The 13,642-nt window shown below is 35.7% G+C and overlaps 1 protein-coding gene across 1 annotated transcript in view; it reads right to left on the bottom strand.

Moving 5' to 3' along the window:
- RPS6KA5 (ribosomal protein S6 kinase A5) overlaps positions 1 to 13,642 on the bottom strand; it is a 220,731-nt gene that overhangs the window by 36,923 nt on the left and 170,166 nt on the right. The window contains 1 exon segment of the mRNA XM_043982310.1: positions 11,475 to 11,645. Coding sequence (XP_043838245.1) covers positions 11,475 to 11,645 — 171 coding nt within the window.

Below are 13,642 nucleotides of genomic sequence, written 5' to 3'. Positions count from 1 at the left end.
TTTTCCCAATTTGCTTATGGTATCATCCTTTATGTCTAATTCATGTATCCATTTTGACCGTACCTTGATATAAGGTGTAGTATGTCGGTTTATACCTAGGTATTCTCCTTTTCAATCCCTCCCTTTGCTTCCTTACCCATTTTCCCTCAGGCTTTCTTCTTCTTGAGAGACTAGAAGAATTTATTTTGCCTCACTGTTAGCCTTTGACTTGAAAGAGTACATTACGTGGTGGCAAGGAATTCGAAGTTGAGGGGATGCCCATCAATTGGGGAATGGCTGGACAAGTTGTGGTATATGAATGTAATGGAATACTATTGTGCTGTAAGAAACGATGAGCAGAAGGAGTTCAGAGAAACCTGGAGGGTCCTGTGTGAGCTGATGATGAGTGAGATGACTAGAACCAGAAGAACATTGTACACAGTATCATCAACATTGTGTGTTGATCTACTGAGATGGACTATATTCTTCTCACCAATGCAATGGTACAGAAGAGTTCCAGGGAACTCATGATAGAAGAGGATCTCCAAATCCAGGAAAAAAAAAATAACTGTGGAGTATAGATGCTGAATGAACCATACTATTTCTTTTGTCTTTGGTGCTGTTGTTTTTCTATTTTGAGGTTTTTCATCATTGCTCTGATTTTTCTCTTATAACATGACTAATGCAGAAATAGGTTTAATGTTATTATGTGTGTGTATATATATATATATATATGTATATATGTACATATACACATACATAACCTATATCAGATTACCTGCTGTCTAGGGGAGGGGGAGGGAGGGAGAAAATCTGAAATTGGAAAGCTTGTATAAACAAAAGTTGAGAACTATCTTTACATGTAACAGGAAAAAAAATAAAATACTTTATTCCAAAAAAAAAAAGAGTACATATATATTCCCTCTTATCTTCCTCTTCTTTTCCTTTTTAAAAACCCTCTCATGGGGCAGCTAGGTGGTACAGTGGATAGAGGACTGGCCCTGGAGTCAGGAGTACCTGAGTTCAAATCCGGATTCAGACATTTTAACACTTACTAGCTGTGTGACCCTGGGCAAGTCACTTAAACCCCAATTGCCTCACTAAAAAACAAAAAACAAAAAACACCCTCTCATGTTCTAATATTGTTCCACAAAAACATTTATTCACTCATGGGCAGGATGCCATAAGATTTAGTCTATGAATTGTCCAGGCTGCTTCTCTACCATTGCTTCCATTGACTTCTACTTGTGAATATTTAGAAAGTGGTCTCTTGCTCATCTTTCTTTTGTTATTCTGTTAATGTTGTTGCCATTGTTGTTCTTGATTGATGCTTCTGTTGTCTGGGATATTTAAAAAAGCAAATAATCTCTTCAGGTTTGGTTTTCTTCCTAAGAATGTTTTGAATGCTTCTTTATTATTGAATATTCATTTTTTATTCATAATTATGCTCAGATTTCAGAGTAGGCCACCTTGGTCTCCATCTTGAGCTCTACTGCTTGTCAAAACACATTATACTATTTCCTCCTGCATTACCTGTTGGGTGCAGAACAGTCTTGGGTTATTAAATTTTCCTTTCCTTTATATTTGAAGGTCTTTCTTCTGGTTGTTTATGAAAAATTTTACTCAATGGAATTGCTAAATTTAATTATTACCACATGGCTTACAGTTTGCAGCCTCAGTTTTAAAATTTTTTTTTCCTGGAGGTGATTTATATTATTTTGATTGGCACTTTGTTTTCCGTGTTAAGACATTTTGGAAAGGTTTCTTGTATTATTATTACTTCTTTCTTTTGCGGGGCAATGAGGATTAAGTGACTTGCCCAGGGTCACACAGCTAGTAAGTGTCAAGTGTCTGAGGCCAGATTTGAACTCAGGTCCTCCTGAATCCAGGGCTGGTGCTTTGTCCACCGCGCCACCTAGCTGCCACCTCTTGTATTATGGTGTTCAGGTTTTTCTTTTTTTTGGCTTATTCTTCTGGAAGACAGCATCCTTAAGTTGTCTCTATGCATTCTGTCTTCAAGATCAATATGTTTTGTTCGTTTGTAAAGCAGGTTTTGTGTGTGTGTGAGTGTGTGCGTGCAGGGCAGTTGGGGTTAAGTGACTTGCCCAGCTAGTAAGTGTCAAGTGTCTGAGGTCAGATTTGAACTCAGGTCCTCCTGAATCCAGGGCCAGTGCTCTATCTACTGCGCCATCTAGTTGCCCCAAGTATGTTTTCTTTTAAAGTTATTGCTTTTTGCTTCTCTTCTTCCATATTGTTCTTCACTTCCATGTGTTTGCATTCCCAATCAGTTATCCTCTCTTTTGTTACTTTAGTGAGAGTTGCCATTGTGGAATTATTTTTTTATTCTGCCAACTGTTTCTCCTGTATAGGCCATACATTCTTTTCTCAATTTTTATTTCTCTTTAGACCATTCAGGAACAGTGTGCTATGGTTCATGCTCTCTTCAAAATTTACAGGGTCCTCTGTCTTATTAGGTATTGAATAATTTTCCTTTGTTTTGAAACATTTACTTATAGATTTCTGAAGTCTTTTACTCTATCTGGAAACCATATTTCTTTCTGCTGTTAATGGTTTTCTTGCTGGTGTATCTGTTTATGTTCAAGGTCTTCGAATTTCTTCCTCCTGAGATCTTTGGTAATTTTGGCATTTTCTCCCTTTATTTTCCTCTCTTGCTTACTAACTCCCTTTTGGTTCCCTGGTGCCCAGATCTCAAAGTGTCTTAGTCTTCTCACACACTGAAAAATTCACAGTCCAGAAGCCTAGTGACAAGTAACTTCTGGCAAGATACAATTAGCTCCAGGTGGACGATAGCCTCTTTCCTTCAGGCTTAGTGGAACGTCACACAGTGTCCCAATACATATATAATGCCTACTTTTTTCTGATACTCAGTTTTTTGGTCAACTGGCCAGATAGCTGCCATACTACTATTACAGCCTTGAGCAAATTTTTGCCATTTGGAATTTGGCTCTCTGAGGTACTGGAAGGAGAGGGGTATCATGGTGAAGAGTTGAGTTCTATTACCAGTAGACATGTTCAGCCCCATTCCCTTTGTTTCTTCACTCAGGTTGTGCTTTGCTATATCACAGAATGCTGCCACATGGCTATCAAGACCTGTGCAAATTTCTGTTGCTTTGAGTAGAATGTGGAGTTGACTTCTGTTATAAGCCATAGGTCAGCTTGTGTAGCAGCTGTACTGTCAGGAATGTGAGCAGTGGGGCAGGGGTGCTGATTGGCTCTTAGGGGTTAGGGAATATTGATCCTTTCTGCTGTTAGTTCATTTACTTTTTACTTTGAGTTCTTAGTGTTTCAGACTGTGGAGACAGCTGAAATTGTTTTATCTCTGGTTCATAAGTCTTACTGTGAGTGAGATTTCCCCCCTTCCTTATTTCTCTACATGATACCAATATATGCAATTCAAGCTTCAGTTCATGATAATGAATTAAGACAAATTAAAAATGCTTGGATCAGGGTAGCTAGATGGCACAGTGGATAAAGCACTGGCCCTGGATTCAGGAGGACTTGAGTTCAAATCGGGCCTCAGACACTTGACACTTACTAGCTGTATGACCCTGAGCAAGTCACTTAACCCTCATTGCCCTGCAAAAAAAAAAAAAAAAAGAAAGAAAATGCTTGGATCAACACATCTCACACATTACAGTATCCTCCTATACAAGTTTGTGGTTAGGATGGACCAACTGGGATAAAGGTCAGATACCCAAAGTAGCTACTCTGGACTTGTTACAGACCAATCAGAATTGTTCAAATAAGATGCAAAGCAACAAGATTGACCTGATTACTCCATCTCAAGCCTATCAAATGTCCTAAAACTGTCACAAATGTGGTATATATCATCACAGATGGCCACTTTTAAATCCTCAGATTGGTTTTTTATTTCCACAATGTGATATGATATTGCAATTCGGTATTTTTTTGAGCTATGTTACTTAGCAACCATGATATTGGGGACCAATAGATGAGAAGACACAGCTACATATTTGCTTATTGTAGACATATCTAACTGCATTTATAATACTTTAATCTTGGGATTATATGAGTATAAATATCTGGGACTCCTGAGGCTCTAGGTCTTTGGGTCCTAGACCTGAGACCGGCTTTATTGTGAGACAGGATCCCTCTCTCAATAAACCTATTTTCTTTTGGCTAAGAGATATTGTTTTTTTCTTCATCTAATTGTGACTTAGAAATTTTTGCAACACTACTCTGTAATTACCACCTAACTATACTTTCTAATTAGTTCTCTTTTATCCAGACCTGAGATTCTGTAGGTATGCAAAACTCAGAGAGAGTACGGAAATTTCTTCTACTAACATGTATCTGTAACTTTTCCAGTGAAACCAGGGTCTAGTGCATCTTGCATATTTGTTAAGATGGACTCTAAGTTCCAAGAGGGCAGAAACCATGTTTTGTATGACTTGAGTCTATGAAGTGCCTGGCACAGCACCTTTCAAATAGTAGACATATAAAAATGCTAAATGATATTAAGGTACAAACATTTGAAAATAAAACATTAAATACTGTATTAAAATCTTATAAAGACCTTATAATACAAATGTCAAACTAGAAATTACAATTGTTCTAGAGTAGATTACACTAGGACTTTTAAAGTCCTTTACAATCTGGCACCAAGCTTACTGCACATTACCCTCATTCACTAACACTATATTCTAATAAAAAAAAGACTTTTTTGTGTTTCCTATTTATGATATTCCATTTTCTGTATTGATGCCTTTACACAGACTAACTTCCATGCCTGAAATGCATTCCCTGTGCTTACCTAGTTTCCTTCAAAGCTCAATTAAAATACTACCACCTTTGGGAAACCCATCTTGATCTTGTTATTGCTCTTCTACTAGAAAACAATTTGTATACACTTTATATAAATTTTGTATTTACTTATACCTGTTTCTATGCTGTTTAATTCTCATCTTTTTACTCTGGTGCCTGGCTCATAGAAAGTACTTCAATAATGCTTGCCTATTGAGGGAACAAGTATTGATGGAGATGGGAAAATTTTGTCTCTTTCTTTAAAAAAAAGGTAAAGAAGACAGATTCCTTAAACTTGATGACCATCCCCAGAAAAATTCTAGAACATATTAGCTGAATAGTTTTGAACACTTAGAAAAGAGAATTAGTGACTACCAGAGAAGTGTCATGGTTTTGCCAAACAGACTCAGAAGTCATGCCAGATAATCTTGTGGACATCTGTGAAGGAGACTGAGGAGTGGTCAGATTGGGAAAGGACCAAGTGAGTACAGTGTTAGCAAAACCCAGAGAAGAGAGAGTATCCAGGAGAGGAAGATTGTGAGCTAGAAACTGAACTCCTGGAGAAAAGAAGGGGGATGGCTTGGAGGCCAAAAAATCTCCCCCCCAAACCCCAAATCACTAGGATTTTGATAGAGTGATATATCAGGATAGTATGAATCTCAGAGAAAGAAATTGTTGAGTAATGGTAGCAAAGGGAAGATCTGGAAGTAACAATGGAGAGTGAGGAACATCCCAACTGATCTTCTAGTACACTGCAATTTGAAGGGTGGGAGTGGAGCATGAGAGACGATAACATCCAGTTTTTGAAAAGACAGTCAGGGATTCAGTGTCTTATGAGAGCAGCCAGGTCTGTATGAATGCTAGAAAACTGAAGGAGCTAGACAAGAGTTCAGGTGGGACAGAGAGTGGAAGGAAAGGAATATCTAGTCCTAGTGCTCTGTAAAATTAATACAAGCCAACAATGTAACATGGTAGCCAAAATACCTAATGTGACCTTAGGCTACATTAATAAAGACATGGCATCCAGAAGTGATAGTCCTACTGTACTCTGATCTGGTCAGACTACATTAAATATACTCCATTCAGGAAAGCGCTTTATAAACTACAAGTTCTCATATAATTGTGAACCATTGCTTTAGGTGTCATATTTTACAAAGAACACTGACCAACAAGCTCTAGGTGTCATATTTTACAAAGAACATTGGCAAACAACGGTCTATACAAAAGAGTGCAGTCAAAATACTGAAGGGACTGGACACCATACTTTAAGAAGGTCATTTAAAAGAAATGAAAATGCTGAGATTGTGAGTTTTACTTAAGACTTTGCGTTGGGCTCACTTCTGGCTCTCTTTATGCTCTTGGTAAATTCATTAGCTTTCAGGGGCTTAATTATGATCTCTATAAAGATGACCCCCAGATCTATAGACCCATTCCCAGTCTCTCTTTTGAGTTCTAGGTTACTAATTACCTATTTGACATTTTGAACTTGATCTACTGTAAGTGTTTCAAACTCAACAGGTCTACAATTGCACTCTTTATTTCTCTCCTCATACCTAGTGTTCTTATGAATTTCCTGATTTTTGTTAAGGGCACCATTCTATCATCCTCCCTGTCATTCAGGTTCACAAACTCATTGTTATCATTGACTCTCTACTCTTACTTACACCAAATATCCACTCAATTGCTAACTCTTATAATTTCTCTACAAAATCTCTCCTATTCATCCCTGTCCCTCTAAACATATAAGTATGGACCACCTTACCCTCATACTTTATTCTGTTTAGCCAAATTGGCCTTCTTGCTGTTCCATGTACTGGCTGGCATTCCATCTCCCATCTCTTTGTCCTTGTAAATGGTCATTCTACAAACCTGGAATACTTCCTTAATGACATCCTAATTTCCTTGAGAATCAGCTCTGGTACCACCTTTTTTTTTTTTTTTTTTTTTTTTTTTTAGTGAGGCAGTTGGGGTTAAGTGACTTTGCCCAGGGTCACACAGCTAGAGGCCGGATTTGAACTCAAGCACTCCTGACTTCAGGGCCGGTGCTCTATCCACTGCACCACCTAGCTGCTCCTATTTTCCTTTCTTTTTTTTTTTTTTTGGTACCACCTTTTGACACCAATCATTTCTTGGTTCTACAAACTGCTAGCACTTCCCCACCCCAAATTATCCTGTATTTATACTGTATTGGTCTCCTTGACTTAAGTGTCTCCTTACCAGTCCATCTGCTAAACAGCTGCTACAGTAAAATTTCTGAAATACAAGTAGCTATTCCTCTGCTCAATGAATTCCAGTAATTCCCTATTGTCCCTACGATAACATGCTTCTGATTGTCTTTTTTTTTTTGTGAGGCAATTGGGGTTAAATGACTTGCTCAGGGTCACACAGATAGTGTCAAGTGTCTGAGGCCAGATTTGAACTTAGGTCCTCCTGAATCCAGGGCCAGTGCTTCATCCACTGCACCACTTAGCTCCCCCCTGATTATTATTATTATTATTTTTTTTTTGCTTTTTTGCGGGGCAATGGGGGTTAAGTGACTTGCCCAGGGTCACACAGCTAGTAAGTGTCAAGTGTCTGAGGCCAGATTTGAACTCAGGTCCTCCTGAATCCAGGGCTGGTGCTTTATCCACTGTACCACCTAGCTGCTCCCCCACCCCGATTATCTTTTAAAACCCTTCATAACCTGGCTCAAACTTATTTTTCTAGCTTTATTACATATTATCTCCCTCAATATATTTTGCAGTCCAGGCAAACTGGCCTTTTTGCTGTTCTTATATACGCCATTCCTTCTATCTGTCTTTGAATATTCTGTCTCCCATGACTGGAATGAGGTGTCTTTTGCAGTGATTGCTGAATCTGTGGTACAGCCCTTATGAACAAGGTCCCATGAACCAGTTGGGTCTCTTTGACTCAATATATTCTGGTATTTTTTCATATTTTATCAAAATTATCTCAACCTCATCAACATGATTTAATTTATTCACTTTTTATACTATTTTTTCAAGTTTTAAAGGGAAATATAATTTCCTGTGATAACATACTTTGGTGTGGAAGGATTGGAGGGAGAAAGGCTTGAATCAGAGTCCAATTAGGAAGGTATTGCAGGTGAGAGGTGACAAAGGCTTGAACCACGGTGGTGGTTTTGAGTTACAACAAATGAAGAAATTCTGAATGCTGCGGATAAGCTTACCTTGGCAAATATTTTTTAAAATCTTTACAAGTTAGATAAATAAAAAGAGTGTAATTTTAAAATTAAATATGATCAGATTGTCAAATTTTAGGGAGTACATTTACTTGACACTATATTTTCCAGGTTATGAGAGTAGAGATAAAGGAAAATAGGGGCAATACAGTGAACGTAAATACAATATTTTGCAACAGATTAGATAGAGGGAGGGGTAGAGGATAATGTTAAGATTATAAAACTGAGTGACTAGAAAGAATGTGATGACCTTGATAGTAATATGGAAATTCATGGAGGAGGAGCTGGTTTTTTTGGAAAAGATAATGAGTTCTGTTTTCGACAAGTTTGGGTGATATGATGCCTATAGGACATCCAATTTGAATTATTTAGTAGGCAAGTAGTGATAGGTATAGAGCTGAGAAGAGAGACTTGGGCTTGATGTTATTCATCTTAATAAAGAGGAAAATTGAACCTATGGAAAGTAATAGGATCACAATGTGAGAGAGACTATATAGAGAAAATGGAAGCGGATGTAGGGCAGAACCTTGGGGCATCGAACTGGAGTAGTGTCACAAGAACTAAGAGAGGAGAGAGTGTTCAAAAAGAAAGGGTCAAACTCAGCAAAGATTAAGAAGGATGAAGACTAAGAAAAGACTAAAAGATTTGGCAACTTAAGGGATCACTGGTAACTTTCAACAGAGCAGATTCAGTTGGAGGTTGAGGTCAGAAGTCAGAGAACTATTGGCAAAGAATGGAGAGATAGTTTTTAAAAAGAGATTGGCAGAGAAAGGCAGGAGAGATACAGGATAATAGCTAGTTGGCATTAGTTGGTAGAGCCTAGTAAAAAGTTATTTTTTTGTTTTTGTTTTTTTTTTAAAGATGGGGAGACCTGGGCATGTTTGGAGGTCTAGCAAGAAAGGAAGCAGTGAACAGGAAGAGATTACAATTAAAAACAGCTCCGTTGTCATTAAATATAATTGTCAAAGATCTCCTCCTGAAATCAGGAGGAATAATAAAGAAATAAAGAAAGCTAAAAACTACTCATTACAAAGTTTTTAAAGACATATTAGATTTTATAATATTCAAATCTAGATATATGATCTCAAATATACTATGATTACATGCACTATCATTCACCATAATTAAGAACTTCATTATCTACTAAAGGCTGAAAAAGTAAGAAGTAGGATTCTTTAAGTTGTGTAGAAGCTTCACAGTACATTTAAGTTAAGTCTAAATATTGTGTAATCACTGAAAAGATGAGGATGCAAGGAGAAAATAGATTAACGATCTTTTATTAAAATGGAAATGAAGAGATATCACAAATATCTTAGAGAAGGACCTAATGTTATTCTGTATTGTGATTGAACTATGATGCTCCTAAAACCATTGCGCAAAAGGCAGATGGAGTAAAGTGCCTAGCACAGTGTTCAGCACACAAGAGCAACTTAATAAATGCTAATTTGTTTGATTGATTAAATGCAAATGGCTACTGTTCTTATTTCAGTGACTCTAATGCCATTCTAACCTGTTCTGAACATCTACACACCAAACTAGAGGCCCCCTCCTAATTTTTCTTCCCTCCTTCCCCAAAGCTCAAAGTATAGAGATTGAATAAATTTTTAGAGGAAGTTATTGGGTTTGGTGATGTATACAGTCAGACGTAGTGGGGAATAAGCACTTATAGTTTCTATGTTTTCTACCTCAAGTATGAAACCAACTTTGGCATTAGTAACTAATTTTGAAATTCTAAATTAGTAAATGATAATTTTAAAAACATGTAGCACCTTATTAAAATGTTTAGTGATCTCACATAGTGGCAATGATTTGACCTAGACAAGAAACCAGCAATGAATGCTACATAATCGACCACTTAATGAAGTAGTCTATAGTCTTATTAAGTCTTAAGATTTAATGAAGTACAGAATAAAATGTAAAGATAGGAGAAACACTTTAGTTTCAGAATAATATTCTAATATTTAAAATACAAAGTGAAAGACATTCTATAAAAAAACTAAAAGTATGCCTTTTTATTATTCCAAAACCTAATTTGATTACAAATTGTTGGAAAGTTGCCCAAGAATGTATCAAATAAGTTAACAGTAGAGCTCAATTCAAATTTATATATATATATATATATATGTATATAAACCTTTACAAGTTAGATGAATGAAAAGAGTATAATATTTTTCATTAATTAAATACCATCAGAGGTCAGATTTAGGGAATACATTTACTCACACGTATATGGTCAATCATTAAAGAATGAAATATGTGAAAACTTGTGGTTCTATATAGACATAATGCAGTTCTTTCAACACTTTCCAATTAAAAAAAATTGAGCTTGTTCCTTGTCTATCAGGAAAACATTTAAGTAGTATGCTTTCATATTTAAAAATAGATGACTAATCTCTAACATAGAGCACCATATTTTCAGTGGGAGGAAAGTAGGAGAGTGAGAACTGCAATGAAGGAAGCACAGAGGCTGCTTTGAGAGCTGAAGATTCATGAAAGACATCCTTTCAGGCAATTACCTATAATATTAATATAAGTATATGAGCAATTATAGCCACTGAAAGCTAAATTTTAAATATGTTAATCAGTTATATTTTCATGATCCAAAGATGTCTGTGTTAAAAAAACCTAAGTTATTTAAATTAAAGGCACGGATTCTGTTTCTAGAGAAGTATTTTTTATGGCCTTACTCACGTGGAAATAAGCTTCAAATAAATTATTATTTTAAATGCTACTTAGGGCATATTATAATCAAAGAACATTTTAAAAACTGTTTTAAAAAAGAAGAATATGACTAGACTAATGGGAATTCATTAGTATAAAATGATCAGTTACACAATAACATAGGAATAATTGGTTCATTCAAAAACAGTAAAATTACTCTTTTTCTCACTAGTTTTCTAAAGATGGCTTATAATTCACAATTTTACTATTTAAAAAAGATCTATCTGAGAGACTGAGCTACTAGAAATGAGAAACGCACAAACGATGCTACATTTACAGAAGTGATTGCATAGTTAATATAAATTATACCACCATAGCATTTTAAAATCTACATACAATACAGTTAAATAAACTAAGGAAATTATATTTGGATACTAGCAATGCAACTCTTTACATTTCTATTCACAGAGCAATAATTAAATTAGAAAGGTAAAAAATACACTTTCTAAATGCATCATTAAAAAAACCCTAATATACTATTGGTGCATGACAATATTTCCTGATTTTCTTTATTATAAAATTTCCACTGCTAATTTTAGTTCACAACTGTTGCATAAAGTATTCATTCCATAAAAGGATATCTCACCCATACAAGTATAACTTCAAGATGATCAACTGACAAAAAAGGATAGTTTCCTCTGAGATTAAAATAGAAAGGGAAAAAAACCCAAGAAGCATGCTTTTAGGTTTTTTTTCTATTTAAGAAGAATACCCTAGAAGTAGAAAGGACAGAAACAATCATTGAATAAGCAGTAATGATGCTATTTAAGATCATACTATTCTATACCTCAGGCTTCAGATCTCTATGTACCACTCCCACATCATGCATGTGGCTTACAGCTGAAACAAGCTTCCGCATGATATAACTGGCTTCGGTCTCACTGAAGTGTTTCTTTTTCTTAATCCGTTCAAAGAGCTCTCCCCCGTTCAGAAGTTCCATCACCAGAAATGTGTGAAGCTAGAAAAAAAAATACAATTGTGTATGGAATCCTTAATACTGGTAAGTCTGTGTTAATGACAAATATTTATAACATTTTAGATAATTTATTATGAGCATTATCAATTGTGTTTACATTTTGATGAGTCAAAGGTTTAATCAGTGAGGGTTCATCTTCCGCTGATGCAGTTCATGATCCCATCAAATGTTCCCATTTTCTGCTATCTGAATCCATGTTTTTCCATCAACCATTCATATAGGATCTACCTAGTCTTCTGAAGAACTTCTCTGGGGTGCCATGCAACTCTTGACTTGTCCGTCCATTGCTCCTTATTTTCACTAAATAATTGGGGATTCATGAAATGTTAAAAATATTATTAATTTTAATTTTTAATTTTTTGGTTCAGATATGGTATAGGAAGCTCCTGGAAAGTAAACTCTACCAATACATATCAGCAACTGTTTTGCAACTTAAAATCTTATTAAAGAGTTGTCAGCATCAGTGAGATGTTAAATGACTGTCCCTGGGTAATACAGCTAGTATCTGTCAGAAGTGAGACTTGAATTCAGCCCCTCCTATTAAGGCTACCTCTCTACCCAATCAGTGAAACACCTTCACTTGTATGTATTTCAGAATACATAATCTCCCTGATAAAATAATATATGTTCAAAGTAACAAAATAAAGGAAAAATGGGAAAACTATGGCACTTTAGAATTTCATTTAGGTGATGATGGAAAATCTAAAATACCATAGTAAAATATTTGGATATCTTTTTTCTTAATGATTTCCTGGGAATTCCATCCATTCCATTTCTATTGTATAACAGTGTTATACAATAGAAATAATGCTGAAATTCAAGCCTCCGTGGCTGACTCACATGTAGGAAACAAAACATTATTCTGAGAAGGGGTCTACAGGTTCATGAGACTGTCAAAGGAGTCAATGACATTATAAATTAGGTATAACTGCTCTAAGGAAAGATCTACTTAACCCCTTCCAATCTAGTTTCTTTTGACTAAGAAGTAGAAACAGCACCACTATAGTCTGGTCTGTATGTTCTTAAAAATAAAGAAGATCAATGATTACTTTGGATTCTCTTCCCTGACTGCAAGCATGAAACAAGCATTTAAATATGTTATTCTATCACCTGGTCTTAGTGTTAGTCAAGTAATCGATTTCAGAGTTTCTGTGAACACCTATGACAAATACATTTGTATCAAGCTACCAGTATATAATTATAGAAATTTATAGGTGACAGTCTATATCTCTACACCTTACCTTTGTTCCCAAATTCAAGAAAGTTCAGATACTAACAGTTTGCCATGATTAATTACATTTCTTTCCTAAATTATATAATTCTTGCATGTGTTTTGTTGTAGAATATTAACGTAGGAGCTATTGAAAATCAGTTTTAAAATTAAATCTTAAAGAACTCTCAAGTTTACAAAAGGCAAGATTGAATATTCAGATTATAAGCCCTAAGCATAACTGCACTGTTATCTTCTTCAATAATTCAAGGATCTGTGGTTTTCTCTGGGTAGATATTTCCTTTGCTGTGACAGATAATTTTACCCTATCACAACTTGGAAGTTAGTTTAAAAGTTGCTATGGCAAAAATTTTTGTCAATTTTTATCGAAACTGCTGAAAAGCATCTTCAAATTTAACTAGGCTACTTCTAGAATGATGAAAAGATCTGTTGCTAGGCCATCTTCCAAACCATTCCAACTTGGTAGGACTTTGCACTATACTAGCACTAACTCTGAGACTCCCAAGAACACCTCCATTTCATGATAACAAATAAGAATAGGACTCGAGCGGAATGTTAAGGGCTAAAATTCTAGCTAAACTGTCTAAAATATCTAATGAGTGGTCGCCAATAAATTATAAGCTTTAGCAAGAGTTAGACTTTTAGGCATTTATTAAGGAGAATAAGAATTTGGTAAAGAGAGAGAGAAAGGCCTAGATTCCTATCTTTTAAAGGGAGAGCACATTTCTAGCTCTGCTCTCCAGAGTCC

This window comes from Dromiciops gliroides, chromosome 2, assembly GCF_019393635.1.
Source record: "Dromiciops gliroides isolate mDroGli1 chromosome 2, mDroGli1.pri, whole genome shotgun sequence".
In the NCBI taxonomy this organism is placed as follows: domain Eukaryota; kingdom Metazoa; phylum Chordata; class Mammalia; order Microbiotheria; family Microbiotheriidae; genus Dromiciops; species Dromiciops gliroides.
Note: the sequence above shows the minus strand (reverse complement) of the source record. Positions and strands in the feature narration are given on the sequence as shown.